General features: G+C 43.2%; 1 protein-coding gene across 3 annotated transcripts in view; it reads right to left on the bottom strand.

The window, feature by feature from the left end:
• INTS9 (integrator complex subunit 9) overlaps positions 1–20,035 on the bottom strand; it is a 423,090-nt gene that overhangs the window by 349,105 nt on the left and 53,950 nt on the right. For all 3 annotated transcript variants that reach the window (XM_029596158.1, XM_029596159.1, XM_029596160.1), the window contains exon 3: positions 15,360–15,420. In XM_029596158.1, coding sequence (XP_029452018.1) covers positions 15,360–15,420 — 61 coding nt within the window. The remainder of the gene's footprint in view (positions 1–15,359; positions 15,421–20,035) is intronic.

Genomic DNA, 20,035 nt, shown 5'->3' with positions numbered 1-20,035 from the left:
AGCCTGCCCCTTTTTTCCAAACCTGTTGTTTTGCACATACCAGGAGATGCGTGCATTTGAAAATCCCCACGGCTTGCACAGGGCCCAGCCACACGCATATCTTCCGGTTTTCACCCGTGCAGGGTTTTTAAAATCCAGCTTTAAATAGCAGATTGCATCTCTATCTGTTATGCCCAGGCATGTCTCACTCTGGATTGTAATGTCAGGCTCATAGTGATAGAGCCACAGTGGTGTCGGTAGCCCATCTGAGATTAGCTTCCATGGAAGGGATTTGTGAGGCTGTGATGTCCACACATTCAAATCGCATTACTGTTTAGATGAAGACTCCCAGTACAACAGTATGTTTAAGTCATTCTGTCTTGTGGAGTCCATTTCAGATTTAGAATCCAACTCCATCACTCCTAGGCCTCTTTATTTCTATGCTGCCTCCTTGAAAAAAAGAAAAAAATTAGCTTGTTGCCACCAAACAGTGGCGGGACCATTTTTCTGTGCCCGGGGCAGAAATTCAAAATTATGTTTTCCCTTCTATCCTTGACTTCTCAGTGACTTCTCTAGCACAGCATTCTCTCCTTTGGTCATGACAACACAACTATCCCTCTTGTAGCAGTGGATCTAGGAAAATACCTCTCTCCTCCCTTTTTACTAATGAATTACTTGAACATGCTGTTCACCTCTAGTGTCTTGACTTTCATCTCAAGCCATTTTCAATCCACTCCAGTCTGGTTTTCATCCTCTACAAGCCTTAGAAACAGCTTTTGCCAAAGTCTCCAATGACCTCTTTATGACTAAAATCAGAAGCTTTTACTCAATCCTTATCCTCCTTGATCCATCTGATGCTTTTGACACGGTTGATCACCATTTACTCCAGGGCTTCCCAAACCTGTCCTGGGGACCCCACAGCCAGTCGGGTTTTCAGGATATCCACAATGAATATGCATGAGATACATTTGCATACCACAGAGACTTAGTGTATACAGATTTATCTCATGCATATTCATTGTTCATATCCTGAAAACCTGACTAGCTGTGGGGCCCCAGGACAGGTTTGGGAAGCCCTGATCTACTCCTTGATACACTGTCCTTACTTGGATTTTGGGACTCCATCCTATCTTGGTTCTCTTATTATCTCTCCCATTGGACTTTTAGTGTGCCCTCTGGTGGATCTTCCTCTACTGCTATCCCACTATCAATGTACTTGGATTTTAGTAAGGCCTTTGACATAGTTCCACTTAGGGGACTTATAAATAAATTGAACACACTTTGTATGAGCCCTAAAGTAACTGGCTGTGTTAGAAACTGGTTTAGTGGGAGGTGACAAAGGGTAATGGTAAATGGAGCTCACATCAAGGAAGGGGGTGTTACTATTTATTTTATTTCTTTACACCCACCTATCCACAATTCTAGGTGGTTTACAAAATACATGCCTAAATTTACATAAAAACATAAAAGATAAAAATACAAAAACTTAAGCCACAAGGATCGGTCCTTGGACCGGTTCTTTTCAACATTTTTGTGAGCGACATGACAGAAGGACCATCGGGAAAGGGTTGTCTTTTTGCCGATGATACCACAATCTATAACAGGCTGGACAGCCAGGATAATGTGGAAAACATGAGAAGGGATCTAGCAAAGCTGGAGAAATGATCTAAGATCTGGCAGCTAAGATTTAATGCTAAAAAGTACAGCGTAATGCATTTAGGCTGCAAAATCCCATGGGAGAGGTACAGTTTTGGAGGTGAAATAATTCTAAGCACAAAAGAATGGCAGGATCTGGGGGTGACTGTATCCGATGATTTTAAGGTGGCCAAACAGGTGGATAAGGTAATGGCAAAAAACAGAAATATGCTTGGGTGTAGAGAGAGAGTCAGCAGAAAAATGAAGTGATATTGCCCCTGTATAGGTCCCTGGTGAGACCTCGTTTGGAATACTGTATATAATTCTGGAGACTGCACCTTCAAAAGGATATAAAATGCTTGGAGTCAGTTCAGAGAGTGGTTACTAAAATAGTCAGTGGTCTTTTTAATATATTTATAAATGAGCTGGAAATGGGAACAACAAGTGAGGGGATCAAATTTTCCAATGACAAAAATGATTCGAAGTTGTCAAATCACAAGAGGATTGTGAGAAATTGCAAGAGGGCATTGCAAAACTGGGAGTCTGGGCAAGGAAATGGCAAATGGAATTTAATATGGATAAATGCATGCACTTATGGAAGAGTACCCAAATTATAGCTACAAAATGCGGGAAAAGGATCTAGGTGTCATCGTTGAAAATATATTGAAATCTTCTGCTCAGTATGCAGCAGCAGTTAAGAAAGCAAATAGAATGGGGTAGAGATTATTAGGAAAGGAATGAAAAATAAAAAAGAGAATATCATAATGCCTCCGCATCGCACCATGGTGCGACATCATCTTGATTATTGTGTTCAGTTCTGGTCACCACAACTCAAGAATGATATAGCAGAATTAGAAAAGGTACAGAGAAGGGCGACCAAGATGATAAAGGAGATGGAACAATCCCCCCCCCCCCCTCCCATGAAGAAAGGCTAAAGAGGTTTTGGATTCTTCAGCTTGAAGAAGAGATGGCTAAGGGGAGATATGGTAGATGTCTATAAAATGAGTAGAATAGAACGAGTAAATGTTAATCAGTTGCTTATTCTTTCAAAAATTACAAAGGCCAGGGAACACACAATGACGTTATTGGGTAATACATTTAAAACTAAGAGAAAATATTTTTTTTTTACTCAACACAGAATTAAGCTCTGGAATCTGTTGCCAGAGGATGTGGTGAAAGCTATTAGTATAATTGCGATTAAAAAAAGGGTTTGGACAAGTTCCTGGAGGAAAAGTCCATTAACAATTATTAAGGGAGAGTTGCAAAAATCCACCGCATATTCTTGGGATAAGCAGCTTGGAATCTATCTACCCCTTGGGACCCTGCCAGGTACTTGTAACCTGGCTTGGCCACTGTTGAAAACAGGATACTGGGCTTGATGGACCCTTGATCTGACCCAGTATGGCAAGCCTTACTCTTATGTGCTAAAGTATATGGGACAGAATTAAAGATATGAACATGCATAGCCTAAAGGAAAGGCAAAATAGGGGAGATATGAAAGATGTTTAAATGCCTCAAAAGTTTCCATGTTGAGGGGGCTAACCTCATTCACCAGAAAGGAGGCTCTAGAATGAAGGATCATGGGATGTAGGTGAAAGGGGTTACACTCAGGAGTAATCTAAGAACATATTTATTTACAGAGAAGGTAGTGAATGCATGGAATAGTCTCCCCGTGGAAGTGGTGGAGATAAGAACGGTAACTGAATTCAAGAAAGCACAGGATAAACATAGGGCTATCTCTGAATGGTAGTGATTTAAAAGCTGAATTAGTTGGGGTGGATGGGCAGACAAGATAGGCTGTATAGTTTTTTTCTTCCATCATGTTTCTAAGTCCCAGAACTCAAATAGTACTAACCCTGTATGAAAAGGAACCTTGCAAATATTCCACTGGGCCCTAAAATACCAGTGTACCTTCTAGTAAGGAAACAGAATAAACATTACTACTACAAATTCCTACACACAACCCTACACACTAACATATTTCAACTCAGCCACACAAACAGATCATAGACCCTCTCCAAACACAGAATAAAAGATCAGAAAACAAACGTGCAGAGAAAAAAAACTAAATTGTTCTGCTATCCATGCTAGTTTCACTCCTCCTCCCTTCCTGTTCCCTGCACGCAGGAGAGGAAGAGGGCCACAAGAGGAGAAGAGAGGATGGATTATGGAGCAGAGGGCTGTTCTTTGCTTTTGACTGTGCTCAGTCTGAACCAGGCTCAGCATCCTCCCCCAATCCTCTCCTTTTTATACTGCCTGGGAAAGGAGGGGTATGGAGCAAGAAAGAGAGCTGTTCTTTACTAGATGAGATTTGGAACACTATCCAATGGGCACTGGGGGAGAGCCCTGTGTTCTCATGCAGTCAGCCCTGCTGACAATGGACCCCAATGCCCCTAGCCCTGGCCCTGCCAACAAATATATTTCTGCCTGTTGACAATGTTTTCTTCTGGCTATATTCCCCCCCCCCCTTTTTTTTTTTTTTTTTTTATTAGGGAGCAGACAGTAGCTAGGGACGCACCACTTGCAAGGACTATATCTTGCTTGATCTCAGAGAAAGCCAAAGTTGCTTACCAGTAGAATGTTTTCTGAGCAACAAAATTCACCTAGTTATTAGTGTGTGGGCACCCATAAAGTTACCTACTTCTAGGAGTTGCTATCTCAAACGGAAGAGATTATTTAAAATTTATGAATTTTTAAACAGCCATGTAATTTAGTGAAATTTTTAATGAAAAGGAGTAGACCTCAGCACCGGCTCAATCATTCTGTTAACAAAACAGTGATTAAATGATTGCAAAGCCGAGTTGGTACAATCACTGGTCTGCTACCTCAATTTTATTCTGAATTTATTGAAAATATATTTTTTTGAAATTTTTGACTTTATAACTCTTAATTTCTAATATTGTGACTCCATCAGAGCCTAATAATAGTTTTCCAGATGAACAACTCTTGATTTCCAATGTTATAAATCAATCAGAGCCTGACGGGCTTCTAATGTTGTAACCAAACAACTGTAGTAGTTGAAATGAATTTTTTGTATTTAACTTGAATTAAGAGCCTGCCGGCTTCTGTTCTTCTGCTCAAAAACAACTGCAGTATTCAATGGTGCCGCCCGACAGAGTACAGACAGTGACCTGTTCAAAAGGGGCAAAATAGCCTCTCGTATCCCGACTTCCACGTTCCAACAATTTCTAGTGACTTAAACCAAATGTCTTATTGGCTGATAAAAACTTATCTTGAAAATTTTTTTGCCGATGGTCTTCTCGGCCGAAAGCCGCTCCAACTCCTCAAATTGAAGCTGCTATAACCGCTTCCATTTTCTTTGCGGAAGCCGCCGACGTTGGCAACGTTTCGAAATCTGCATCAAGGCAAATATTATGTTGGACGAGAACGTCTCAATGGTCGGGTCTGTGTTTCTAGAGTATGCATGCGGGTTGTGCCGTGCTGCAGCTGCTGATGGGATGTGTGTGAGAGTGCTCCAGCTGTCACTGGGGATGAAGACAGATGTGAGTTTTTGTATGCTTCTGCTTCCAGCTCCTCTTGCTGATAAGTGTGTCTCATTTTTCATGTGTGTAAAATTCCTGGTTGCGGTAAATTATGCATATAAACTCCCTACTCATTAACAGGTCGATACAGTAAAGCGTGGCCGCAGTTACCCCGTTTCTAACCAGCTGTGTACTCACAATTTTGCCGCATAAGTCTAACCCGCGATTCACTATCTGTTTTTACTGATCCTTACCGCTTCTTTAACTCGACGCGTATCCCTTTCCGCCCGCGACATGTATATGTATGTAAACGATCTGAGTAGCTATTCCCTCCCATACAGTAAAGTGCGCCCCGATTATCGCCTTTTTAACCTGCTATCTTGCCGCGTCTTTAACCTACTAATTTACCGCCTACCCTGACCCTTGCATTAGTGTGGTGAACTTAGCCGCCCAGTCCCAAACCAACCCAATCCACAGAAAAAAAATGCTTCTCGCACTTAGCCGCCCAGTCCCAAACCAACCCAATCCACAGAAAAAAAATGCTTCTCGCACTTAGCCGCCCAGTCCCAAACCAACCCAATCCACAGAAAAAAAATGCTTCTCGCACTTAGCCGCCCAGTCCCAAACCAACCCAATCCACAGAAAAAAAATGCTTCTCGCACTTAGCCGCCCAGTCCCAAACCAACCCAATCCACAGAAAAAAAAATGCTTTCTTGCACTTAGCCACCCAGTCCCAAGCCAACCCACAGAAAAAAAATACTTCTCGCACTTAGCCGCCCAGTCCCAAACCAAACCAACCCAATCCAAGCCCCAGCAGAGAGAGACGAAATTTAGCCGCCCAGTCCCAAACCAACCCAATCCACAGAAAAAAAATGCTTCTTGCATTTACCCGCCCAGTCCCAAACCAAACCAACCCAATCCAAGCCCAAGCAGAGGGAGACGAAATTTCACAGTCCCAAACTTTCCCCCAGCCCCCGCTCACCTGCCCGGGCAGCGGCCACGCAAGTCCCCAGCAGCAGCAGTAGAAGTACAAGGGCGGCGAGAGAGAGCAGCTTCAGCAGCCCCGCTGGCGAAGGTGAATACGTGCAGGGCTGTAGGTCCAATATGGACGCTCAAGGCAGCGAAGGCGCATGCGCACACCCTGTGACCTCAGACGTCCAGCCGGTCACGGCGTGTGCACATGCGCCTTCGCTGCCTTGAGTGCCCATATTGGACGTACAGGCGTGCACGTATTCACTTTAGCCGGCAGGGCTGCTGAAGCCGCTCTCTCTCGCCGCCCTTCTACTGCTGCTGCTGGGGGCTTGCGTGGCCGCGGCCAGGGCAGGTGAGTGGGGGCTGGGGAAAGTTTGGGACTGTGAAATTTCGTCTCTCTCTGCTGGGGCTTGGATTGGGTTGGTTTGGTTTGGGACTGGGCGGCTAAGTGCGAGAAGCATTTTTTTTCTGTGGATTGGGTTGGTTTGGGACTGGGCGGCTAAATTTCGTCTCTCTCTGCTGGGGCTTGGATTGGGTTGGTTTGGGACTTTGAAATTTCGTCTCTCTTGTCCGTCCGAAGGAGGGTGCTTTGTTGCGCTCCCTGCCTCCGATCGCTGGCTGCTGGGGCTTGCTGGCGCCGGGTGCTCAAGGCAGCGGGGTCTGTAGGAGAACCATCCACTTCCTGGTACCTGTCTTTTCAAACGTCATTTGAAATGACAGGTACCAGCGCACCCAGGATAATGTATAGGCGCTGTATAGCGCCTATACAGTAAAATGGATTGCGCTTCATGGACGCGCGTTGGACACGGCTTGCATTTGCATGCCATTTAAATACAGTATCGAGCGGTAGGTGATCCGAACTGTGCGTGCGGCAAACGCGGGTGCGCCGGGCACTAACGAACCTTACTGTATCGGCCCGTATGTTTGACACTCAAATTTTTCTGGCTGTGGAATCTTATGCAAGGAATTTCCTGCAGCCAGGAATTTTATGAGTGTAAACAGTCCACGCTCATGCACATGAAACAAAAAAAACATGACAACAGAAAAAAAACATATGGCTCAACTAGTCTGCCTATCTGCCCATTAATTTTGCTTTGTAATTCCCATTACTTCCTTAGAGATTCTCTGTATTTATCCCATGCTTTCTTGAATTTAAATACCGTTTTTGTCTCCATTGGGAGGCAGTTCCACACATCCACTACCTTCGCTGTAAAGAAATATTTCCTATGATTACTCCCGAGTCTACCCAACCCTTTTCACCCTCATCCCATGACCCCTCATTCTACAGCTTCCTTTCCATTGAAAGAGGCTCGCCTCCTCTACATGGAAACCTTTGAGATATTTAAATATTTCAATCATATATCTCCCTTTCTTCCTTTTCCTCTAGGGTGAACATATTTAGAACTTTAAGTCTATCTCCATAAGCTATACAACGAAGACCACTGACCATTTTAGCAGCCATCCTCTCGACAGACTCCATCCTGTTTATATCCTTTTGAAGGTGCGGTCTTCAGAATTGTACACAGTATTCCAAATGTCTCACCAGGCACAATAAAGCTCTGGAATTTGTTGCCAGAGGATGTGGTTACTGCAGTTAGTGTAGCTGGGTTCAAAAAAGGTTTGGATAAGTTCTTGGAGGAGAAGTCCATTAACGGCTATTAATCAAGTTTACTTAGGGAATAGCCACTGCTATTAATTGCATCAGTAGCATGGGATCTTCTTAGTGTTTGGGTAATTGCCAGATTCTTGTGGCGTGGTTTGGCCTCTGTTGGAAACAGGATGCTGGGCTTGATGGACCCTTGGTCTGACCCAGCATGGCAATTTCTTATGTTCTTAGGGACCTATACAGAGGCAATATCACCTCCTTTTATTGCTAACCATTCCTCTCCTTATGCAATCAACCATCTTTCTGGCTTTCACTGTTGCTTTATCCATCTGTAGGCTCCCTTAAGTTCATCAGATATAATCACCCCAGATCCGGCTTTTCTTTCATGCTTAGAAGAATTTGACCTTCAATTCTATATCTCTCCCTTGAGTTTTTGTCAGGCACATAAGGCATTCTTACAGCACATTTCTGTAAAGAATTCCTAAAAACTAAAAACTTCTGTTTTCATTTTTCAACATACTCTTTAGGTATTTTCATATTTGCAGCTCTCATTTTGGATTGAAGGCACCTGAGTGATTTATGGAGCCCTCTGAATCCTCTCAAATTAAAAATAAAGCTGCGTGTGCCTTCTGTGTACTATGGAATACTTCTGAAATACAAAGAGTAAACTTTTTAATAGAGCAAAGGATGACAATTAGATGTCATTATAGGCATGATTTACTAAGTTTTTTCTCATTCTGGGTCTCTGAGGAAAAAGCTTAATGAATCAGGCCCATGTTTTTTGAATTTCGTCAAGCATTTCTCAACACCTGGGAGCAGCCATGTTTAAAATAATATCAAAAATTACTTTGCATAGAATGGGATCTGATTGTTTCATGGTATGTGGTACAATAAGGACCAATCATATGGCTGCTCCAGAATATTCAGAGGCACTTTAAGATTATTTTTCAGACTCTTTAAGTAACATAAGACAGCAAGTGTTGCTTACCTGTAGCAGATGTTCTCACAGGACAGCAGGATGTTAGTCCTCACATATGGGTGACATCACAGGATGGAGCCCTGTACGAAAAACTTTTCTGTCAAAGTTTCTACAAAGCTTTGACTGACACTAGCACACTGAGTGCACTGAGCATGCTCAGCCTGCAATTATCCATGTGAGCCACAGGTGTCTCCCTCAGTCTCGTCTTATAGCTAAAAGCGCAAGCGAAACTAAAAGAAAGGTAAAAACGTATACAGACCCAACTCCGCGGGGTGGCAGGTGGGTTTTGTGAGGACTACCATCCTGGTGTCCTGTGAGAACACCTGCTACAGGTAAGCAACACTTGCTTTCTCACAGGACAAGCAGGATGGTAGTCCTTATGTATGGGTGAGTACCAAGCTGAGAATGCCCGAGAGTGCATCAAATGCACCCAAGACGCGCGAAAGGCGCAATGACGGGGGTGGAATTTGGAACGGAGGGCATCCTGAAACCCTTAATGGGTTGGTGGAAGGATGTTGGGTAGTTAAACCAAAAAGAATAAGAGTAGATGCACTGGCCAAACATGGAGCATGCCGGCTAGTTGTATCTAAGCAATAATGGGCTGCGAAGGTACGGAAAGAACTCCAGGTTGCAGCCTGATAAATATGTACAAGCAGCAGCGGCCAAGGGGAAGCTATTAAGGCTGGGACGGATGCAACAGAGTGTGGTTACACACATTGTTGTAGTGAAATGCCTGCTTGTTGGTAGGAAAAAGAGATGCAGACCATCAATTAGGAGGAATAGGTCTGTTTGCCCACTGGAACTCGCATCTTGACTCTTGCCACAGAAGGAAAGAGTTAGGTGGAATTCCTATGGAATGTAGTGCGATCTAGATAGAATGCAAGTGCACATTACTGTCCAAGAAGTGGAAAAAACCCTCTCTCTCTGGTGAGAGAGAGGGGTTGGGAAAAGTGGGCAGAGTATAGTCTGAGTAAGGTGAGATGCAACGTCTACCTTAAGAAAGATAGGAAGTTGAATACATAAAAACCACTCTGTCACGGAGGAACGCAGGGTCGGATGAGTATTTTGGCAGAAATGACATTTATGAGGGAAAGAAGTTCCCATGTTAAACTGTGAAATGAGAGGAATGGAAAGGCTCGAATGGAGAATGTATGAGACATAAGGATAAGATGTAGGTTCCATTCCGTGACTAATGAAAATAGAGGCGGTTTGATCAGTGGATAATCCATGGTAAGCTGACTCAGAAGGGGGTTTACCGTTAATTGGGTATCCCCACTCCCAAACGATACACCAATTGAAACAGAGGTGTACCTATGCGGAGGATGTCTGGGGAGCAGAATCCGAGGGAGCAAGAGAAAAGAGTGGTGTAGAAAAAGAAAAAGGGAAATACCCTTTTGTATGTGTCATGTGGTAAATCATGCCATGTGGAATGGTAGGATTTATGTGTGGAAAGTTTTGTGACGCTACCAGAACCTGAGAACATCAGTGAGTCTACGATTTGAGACTGACTTGTGAGAAGGCAAATTGGTTACTGGTGTGATAGATTGAGAAGTATGGGAGGCATACTGGTCTCAGCCAGGATGTGGGTCTGAGGAACAGTGAACCCCATCCCAGCTCAACATAGAAGAGTACTCGCTATGAGAGGCAGCAGAAGAGACAAATTTAAGAGGCCCTTGATGGAAGAAAGTCATCTATGGGAACGCATTGGAACATGTGTAGGGAGTAGAATCTGTGCACCATATGGTTCGATTCGGACACAGAGGGCAAGTTCAGATGACCTCAGCGTTAGAAGATCTTTCCCGCTACACATGTAGTCCGAGACCATTCGAGAGGATGGAAACCTACATGGAGAAGGTCTGCTAGTGCGTTCAGTAAATCTCTTAGATAAGCGGCCTGAGGATATGTAGAGTGAGCAAGGGCCAAGGGTAGAGCCGCGCAGCTTCCTTGCAGAGCAGCTAAGAGGTTGTGCGTGCTTGTGTTGGAAAAACACATTGTCCCTATGTTGTCTGTCTATATGCACAAAGATTTGTTGCAGATTCAGTATTGGAAGGCATAAGGGTATAACGCATGGCTACAAGCTCCAGGAAGTTCATGTGGAACTGTGTCTGGAGTGGAGCAGACACATATTGGGTTGAGAAGCTTTTAGGTCAAACTTTACTACCATGAGTAAATGTGAGCATGAGCAGAATCAGACTAGGTTTTGGTTCTAGATCTGCAATATGGATGAGGAACGAAAGCGGTTGAACAGCTTAGACCCACTGATAATGGAATTTCACTGAATCTAACCCATAGCAGTTTTGGATCTATGAGGAAAGTGCATGGTGAAAAAACCCCATGGCCCGACAATGAAGAATTAAGGGGCTGAGGTTATGAAAAATGCGCGCAGGGACATGTAAGAATTTATTAGAATGTCTGCGCGTATGCTGGACAGGAAGGTCATTATGACTGTGGTGTCCAGAAGTGTTGTATAAGGGATTTATGGCAGTGACAGTAATCCCAGTTAGTAAATGCATAGTGAGTCATGAAGAAGTTAGAGCTCCTTGCGTGGACCGACTGTGGTTATGCAGTTGTCCATGCAAGGAAAAGTGTGAATGATGTTGCACTCCGTAGAGAAACAGCATTCACCGATAGTGATTCAATGAATACCCCAGTTGCCAAAGCTGGTGCAACCGGCAGAGCTTGGGATTGTAATATTGTTGACTCATCATGACGGACATAGAAAGATTAACGGTAATGTACTTATTGCGATATGGAAGCATGGTAACGAGAGATACCATTTTACCTGTGCCTTCTGAAAAAAGTTGATATTTCTGAGGTCCAGGATGGGCGGAGAGTAACTACTTTCTGTTGAAAGAAAGAATAGTGTAATTAAAACTCCCCAACCCCCCCTTTCCCCCCCTCTGCGCTTTGTAGCGTCTGGGGGAGTGTACTGGCCGCTCTGATATCCGGCCAGTTTGGAGACTAGGAGGTGTCCAACTGGAGGGACTGATGTAATCTGGATATCATGTAAGCTCCCACGGGAGTGTGAGTGGTAAAGTCTTACCCGCATGTCTCAAGTACATGTCCACCTCGAGACATCGAGACCTGTCGTCTCGATGTGGACATGTACTTGAGGCAGTATTTGCTGGATCTCGTGTTTAGCAGATCAGTGAATGCACTTGGAACTTTGGTTCTGAAGCAGGAACCAGAAGCCAGAGCATTAATCAGTACAGAGCCTCGTTGCTGAAAAAGGGAGGATGCCCTGATGCAATCCCAAAGAAATGATACAGAGGTTCTCTTGGTATTGTGGCTGACATAGCTGGCACAGCGATATGTGACACTAATACGGTTCTTGGAAGGTACATGACCTAGAACTTTTCAAACATGTGGCTCGAATTAAAGTACACATCTCAATGGGAATGCCGCAGAAGCGGGTACATATCATCCGACGTGGATCGCCGAAGGACGAGCCAGTGAAGATTGCTGGTTCCATAGATTCCAGAAGTCATCAAGGGAGTAGACGCCCATCTCAACTCTGATGCCTGGTATGGTGGCGCAGGTATAGAGGAGACAGGCTGAGCATGGCTGGCACTACCATGGTAGTATTTTGTGGAGGGCCACAATCCCCCACCAATGTCGGTGGGGCATGCCTCGGGAACAGGGGAGCCGATTAACAGCTCGTGAACCCGGCCCTCATCGCAGCGGCTCGATATCTCGTGATGCCAGTGCAGAATTCTTCGCAACTCGTTCCGGTGTTTCTGGAGCACCAAGGGCTGCCAATACTATGCGGAACAGTGTCGATGGCAGTGGTGATGTTGCTCGACCCGAGCATTGTCCAGCATCGAGAAGGATAGCACCAATGTGCTGGATGGCATCGGTGGCAGACTGTCACCATGTCGGTGACGATGCATGCCACGGTGCTTGGCCTGGTCTTTCCCCAGCGCCGAGATGGATGCCCTCGCTGTCTTGGATGGCGACTGATGACGGACTGTCAGCATGCCTGCACTGCTCCTGACACTATATAGTGTCGTAGGCTAATACGGGGCTTTAATAAGAACCCAAAGCATGGAGCACTGTTTTCAGGTGAGGGCATTACGTGGCGGTGCTATATCGGTATTGACGGTGTCGATGGCGGACGAAGCGGCCTCGAGGGTATCGTCAAAAATATATATGAAAAAACGTCGATGACTCGGCTAGAGCAATGATGACAGTGACGGAGCACTGACGGCATCGGCGTAGGTATCTATGGCAACTATGTGGCATCGAATAATCAAAAAAACTTCATTGGCATTGGAAAAATGATACCGGCATCGACGGAGTCTATGACCGCATCGACCCAGCCATTGTCGACCATCGACCCGGGCATCGATGGAATCGACCCCGACATCGTTGACCCCGGCATCGATGGAAGTGCCCCGGGCGACAGTGGCATCGACCCGGGCATGGATGGCACCAACGAGACAAGGTGTACGTTGATGGCATCCATCCGGGCAATGATTGTACCGATGAAACCCAAGGAAAAATCAGTGCCATGGATGAAAAACATGGATGGCAATGATAGAAATGATGCAGGGACGATGGCATCAGAGTACCGCGGGGGGAGGGGTAATGATGGCATCTAAGAATCCAGGACGGTCTGAAGGGGGTACAGACGGTAGCAATGGGGGCATCGACTGCGCAAGGGGTACCGAGGAATCGAAGAACCTGAATCGACAGGGGCCCTGGCGGCAATGGAAACCATGGAAGTCCCTGCCCACTAGCACTAATAACCAGGCAGAGTGTCACAGAGGGACACTCGCAGGCTATGTGTGGCTAACTGAAACATAGAGAGAGGGAAGGCTGCAGTCAGTTAGCAGGGCCAGGGAGGTGACAGAAACCGACCCGAAAAAACAGGGCATAGTACTCACCGAGCGTCGAATAACATATGGAAGGGAGACCCGTGCAGGGAAAAGTGTTTGTGAAGTAAAAGTTTAAATGTTTCTGTGAGGAAAAAGTATTAGAATTTCTCAGAGCTCCTAACGTTATGCTTACTGCAGAGCGGAAAAAAGAGACTGAGGGAGATACCTGTGGCTCACAGGGATAATTGCAGGCTGAGCATGCTCAGTGCACTCAGTGTGCCGGTGTCAGTCAAAGCTTTGTAGAAACTTTGACAGAAAAGTTTTCTGTACAGGGCTCCATCCTGTGATGTCACTCATATGTGAGGACTACCATCCTGCTTGTCCTGGGAGAATTAGCAATACAATTTGTAGGTCACAGGCTGAGTATTACTACTTACCGTGTTTCTGAACTACTACTTGTGTGTGTGTGTGTGGTTTTGGAGGTCTAACATTTACCTCTTATGAACAAATTTGAGGGATAGCTCAACTGTAATTATTAATTTTTACTATCATGAATATGAATATTGCCCCAAGGTAGTTAGCCAGAGAAGATCCTAAGACTTGGCTATTAGTAGACTGTACTTTCAGAAGTAGTTCCTCTCTGCAGGGCTCGCCGTACTGACCAGGTCTTCCTTGCTCAGGTATGGCAGCTAGGAGTATGACCACATAAATAATCCTGCTTGCTATAGTGTCGCGTGTGCTCAGCTCCGGGGGATAGAAAGTCCACAAACAATAACAACATTAGCAAAGTACTGTGTTAATGGTTATACCTTCCTGCCACTGCTGGTTGAGGAACAGTGTCTCTTCTTGCATTTATACCCTGAGATGCCAGAGCCCCTCAGTGACAACTCCCAGGACTACAGAGTGGCAGTTTTCCTTACTATCCGTCCTGGGTCACATTCTGCCTTTTCCACTCATTCCAAGAAAACCAAATTATGAGTTCATCCAGTTCATAAGGAGAAACAGGCAAAAAAACTTTGCTCTAGGACTCTTTTCCAGGCCTCCTAGGCAATAGCACAACATGCACCTTCTCCCCACTGTTGTGCTACAGGCAATGGCCTTCCCAATCCTCCAAACAAACAACAGAATAATCAGAGTAACCTCACTCACTCTATTTCCATTTCTGTTTTGGTTTCAGCCTCCGGGCAATCCACCTCCATGTCTTCTTCCCCCTTCATGGAGCTAGCCTCTGATTTAAATTCCTCAGCTTCATCCTCCATTTCCTCCTCCCTCCGGGTTCAGGTGTGTGCACATCCCCTCCCCCAGGGTTACGCCTCCCGGTGTATGACCAGCCCCCCCCCCCCCCCCTCTCTCTCTTCCTATTGGTCTGTCCTCGGCTCCAGAAGCCTAGGAAATGTAGTCTTCCCTTGTCTCTCTGAGGCCTTTGTTGCCTGTATCTGCCTCTGGTTCTGCCTGGGTTAGTCCAGTCCAGGTTTTCCTCCCTGGGTAAACAGTGGGCCTCACCACAGTATATAGTCATTAGGAATCAGTCATCAATAATATATGTAAATCCAAAAGAAGAATTAAGACTAAAAGAATTGCATATGTAGTGTTTCTTTTAATTTGTGATTTTTTTGGGGAGGAGGAAGTAAGGACAGTGACAGGAGAGTAGTACATATCAGAAACTTATGACTGTCATCCTTTCAGAGGAGGGGATCATGGAAATTATTGCATTCAAATTGGTATTATTAATCATTTATATAGTACATATCAGATACAGGCAGTGCTGTAAGAAAATATAGAATAGGCAGTGCCTACTCCTTGTCAAGATAGACATATAACAACAAAAAACAAATAGGAGGTTCTGAATTAAGACAACTTGAGATAGCAGAAGAATTTCTGCTGCTTACCTTGTCCAGGAATGTACTACCATCTTTGGAGACCCAGCTAGGGAGTTTGGACAGCCTGGTGCTAAAAGGAGACATAAAAATTGTTTTCTATAAAGACATCATCATCTCAAGCCCTCAAGTGGCACCTACTGGTAGGAAGTTTGGATGTTCATATAAAAAATGTGAAGACTGGGCAAGCTTAAGTTTCCCATGCTCCAGCCCCTATCACAGTATAACTGTGTTCATTAGCAATCTCATAATTTAATAACTAGAATCTCATACTGCAACATAATGGGGGGAGGGGGAACTTGTGAATACCAAAACAAAATGCCTTATCTTATCCTGCCTTATCTTCTTTCCAGCTTGTTGCAAGCTTCCAAGTTCTCTTCCCTGTTGATTGTAACTTTGACTCATTCCTACTTACTGTTTATCTTTCGTTTACTTGAATAGTTACCCCAGTTTTTTATTCTTGTTAATTGTAAACCGATCCGATATGGTTATTTACTATGAAGGTCGGTATATAAAACTGTTAAATAAATAAATAAATAAATAAATAAAATAAGCATTAACAAACTGTCAGCATTTGACTGACAGCTATAGACTCTCTCTCTCTCAGCAGAACAGCAGTGTCACCTTAATAGAAATGCTAGTCTCAGTTTAAATTATAAATTAGGGCTTCTATTTCTAGGTGTATATAAATTGTAAATTTAACTGTTTATTTTCCAGCTATTTAGGTATTCTAAGAGTAGTAAAAATTGGTGTTTTCACAGCGCAGGCTCTAGTGCCAGGTACATTTTTCATTAATTGAAATATTTGGCTTGTAATGTAATATACGTCTTCTGTAATTTAGTTTACTCAAATTTTCTCTTTCATTGTTCTGTGACAAAAATATTTATATAAAAAATTTAGAATAGTGATGATTTCTGCAATTCAGCACAGACCTCAATTTCTATCAAAGCCAGCATTCACAATCATATTTCAGAGGTGGCCAAATCTGGTCCTCGAGAGCCACAAATATGCCAGGTTTTCAGGATATTCACAATGAATATGCATAAGAAAGATTTGCATGCACTGCCATCATTGTATACAAATCTATCTTATGCATATTCATTGTGGATATCCTGAAAACCTGGCCTGTTTGTGGCTTTCGAAGACTGGAGTTGGCCACCCTTGATATATTTCATTCCCCCATACAGCACTCATATCCAGGACTGACGCTACCAGGGAAGATGTATTGCAACCCTTCCAATGGCCACTATTGAATCATATCTACCCTGGAAGAATCCCTTTCCATCCTTTGGCTGAAAAACTGTAATACTTTTGCATTCTGTCTGGTCGTCATTCGGATCCATCATAGGCTGTCCCCACCTTTGTACAATCTGACTGAATGCCTCCTGGGACAGGCTCCATTCTCTGGGATATATGACATTGTGACTGAAAAAATCCGCTTGAATATTTTTTACCTCAGCAATATTCAATGATGAAATCATCCTTATATTATTTTCTGCCCAGCCTAACAACGTTTCTGTTTCTTCCAAAACCTGAGAATTCCTGGATCCTTCCTGATGGTTAATGTGCCACTGCCATAGCACTGGCCAATAAGATCCATTCTGCTTGGTTTCTAAGAGGGGCAAAGTATAGTAGAATCTAGTGAATTGCTCTGGTCTCCTGATGATTGATCAACTACCTGGCCCTCTTTTTCCAACCATACTCCCTGAACCAGGTGACCTAGAAAATGCACCCCCCCCCCCCCCCCCCTTCTGAAAGGCTGGCATCTGTCATCACCCAGAATGGTGTCAAGATCTACTCCTTTCTCCAGATTCTTGACATTCAGCCACCACTATAGACTCAGTTCCTCACTTGATCTAGAACAGGAAGCCTCACCAAGTAATTCTGTGACTAAGGATCTCACCTGGACAACAATGCTTTTTGCAGAGGTCTCATATATGCTTTCATCCATGGAACTAAATTAAAAACCGTCATCATGGTACCTAATAGCTGAAGATAGCTCTACAATATTGGAATCCTGAACTCTAGTAACAGAAGTACTTGTTGCAGCTTCTGAATTTTCTACCCTGTTAGACTGACAATATCAAACCTTCATGTTGAACAGGGCTCCCCAAATACTCCAGGGATTGAAAGGGAACTAAACAGTTCTTGGAAACGTTCACCACCCAACCCATTTCCTGCAAGAACTGGAGTACCTTCTTTGTGGCCAATATGCTCTCAAGATCAGACTTTATTTGAATCAACCAATTAAGGTCTAGATAATGATGAACAAATTCCTTCTTGACACAGCACTGCTGCCACTACCACCATGACTTTCAAAAAGGTTCTTGGTGCCGTAGCTAAACTGAAAGGAAGAGTCAAACTGAAAATGGCCTCTGAGCACAGCAAAGCAAAAGTACTTCTGATGGCCTTCCCCTTATTGGAATATGAAGATATGCTTTGGTCAGGACTCAGGTCCAAGGATGTGAGGAATTTGCCCTTCTCACCACCAGCATGACCAACCACAAAGTTTCCAGCTGAAAATACGACACCTTCAAGGATTTGTTGATCTGTTTCTAATCCAAAACAGGGCTAAAGGAACTTTCTTTTTTTGGTACTATAAAATAAACTAAATACCGGCCCTGACCCCATTGGGGTCTCAGAACTGGAACCACCACTTCTATGAGGAGAAGCCAATAAAGCGTGATCTTACCGCCTCTCTTTTTGGAAACCATAAAAGCATCTCAAATAGAATGGAAAAATTCTAGAGCATAAACATACTGAATTATTTCTAAGAACCACTGATCAGAGATAATTTAGACCCAACTCATACAGAAACTTGACAGATGTCTTCCTATCCTCTGAACCAGAGACTGGGTCCCCAAAATTTTATTGGCAACTTCAGGAGGTTCCTGGCATCCCAGGGGCTCCATCCTTGTTTCTTTTAGTCACCCGAAAGATGGAAACCTACTGTTGATACTTCTTAGCCAGAGGGGGGGCACTGCATTGGCTTTAACTGAGCACTGCAAACTTGCAGTAAACAATTATCATGGAAGTGAGGAGGGTTAGAAAAAGGGAGGAAGGGTGTCAGTGCATGGGCTACTTCTTTTTTTCTAGTTCTGGGCAAAATCCTTAAGAACAATCTGTCCCTGCTTGCCTAAGCTTGCAGTCACTAGAGCCAGGCTAAGTTCCCCTTTCTCAAAAGGTCCAACAAATAGAATGGACAACCATATTATTAATAAAGCTTTAATGATACAATTCTCCAATAAACCAACAATATTCTGGAATATTTAAAAGAAAGAGAATATAGCTCATTTATTTATGACAGAGATTCAGGCATGTAATAACAAATACCATCCTCTAAGAAATTATTAATCCTAGTTCCCATTAGTTTTAATAGCAGCACTGAACACGTCCTCAGTCTTAAAGAAATGTTAATACAACAATACAAATTAAACATTCACTAGTCTAGCTTTCACTGATTCAGTGATAACTAGTTCTCAAAGTTTAAAAGGCTGCTAAAAAGGTTGTTAGTAACAAAATACTTTTCTTCATGGATTCCCCTGGCTTAACTTCAATTAGCTTAACAGTGCTGACCAGCTACACAGCAAATAGTGGAAATACTAGCTTTAGGTTTCTTAATTGACAACCTTCAGTTCTACTTAGAGTGTCTATAAGCAACTTCCTAAACCATACCACCAGTCCCTGCAGTTCTTTAAAATCAGGCAACAAAGTCGCTACCTAATTAGTAGTAACAACTCTATTCTTTGGCAGGTCCTAGGGGATTGTTCTACAGTTAACTCTCAATTTCCAGCATATGGAGCTTTACATGCACACTTGCAACACAATTAACCATAACATTAAGCTTTACATCCCATTTGTACCACATAACCTTATAGCCACATTTGTAATACAATTAACCATAGCACAGAGATTTACAACCACACTTGCCATACAATTAACCATAGCTATGCTTATACAATACAAAGGCAATCTAACAATATATATCACACATCCCATATATCAAAAAACAAAAAGTGATATAATCATTTATATTTAATAAGAAAATCAATTTATTTTTACAAAAAATATTACAAGAATTACAAGAAATACATAGAATACAATAATCATATACAGGATAACATCCACCCAATATGTATTTCTTAAAAAACATTCACACTCATCCATACATTTAAAACCATCAAACCCCAAAACACCAAATCTCTCCCAATATGTTTCGCTGTTCAAAGCTTCTTCAGGGGAGTTCACAATGTCATACAGAAAGGTGTTATATTCCCTTGAGTATAAAGCATACGGAGACACTGACCCTGCCCTTTATGCTATGACATTGTGAACTCCCCTGAAGAAGCTTTGATCAGTGAAACATGTTGGGAGAGATTTGATGTTTTGGGGTTTGATGGTTTTAAATGTATGGATAAGTGTGAATGTTTTTTAAGAAATATGTATTGGGTAGATGTTATACTGTATGTGATTATTTTATTCTATGTATTTCTTGTAATTATTATATTTTTTGTAAAAATAAACTATTGATTTTCTTATTAAATATAAATGATTATATCACTTTTTTGTTTTTTGATATACAATTAACCATAGCACAAAGCTTTTGTTTTCCTCTGAGTTTTAAATTCTACGCTTAAGGAATCAGATAAAGCAAGCTGTTACAACTTTCTAGTTTCTAGACAGTGAGT

Source organism: Rhinatrema bivittatum, chromosome 3, assembly GCF_901001135.1.
Source record: "Rhinatrema bivittatum chromosome 3, aRhiBiv1.1, whole genome shotgun sequence".
Taxonomy (NCBI): domain Eukaryota; kingdom Metazoa; phylum Chordata; class Amphibia; order Gymnophiona; family Rhinatrematidae; genus Rhinatrema; species Rhinatrema bivittatum.
The sequence above is the reverse complement of the archived record's forward strand: the minus strand, read 5'-3'. Positions and strand labels throughout refer to the sequence as shown.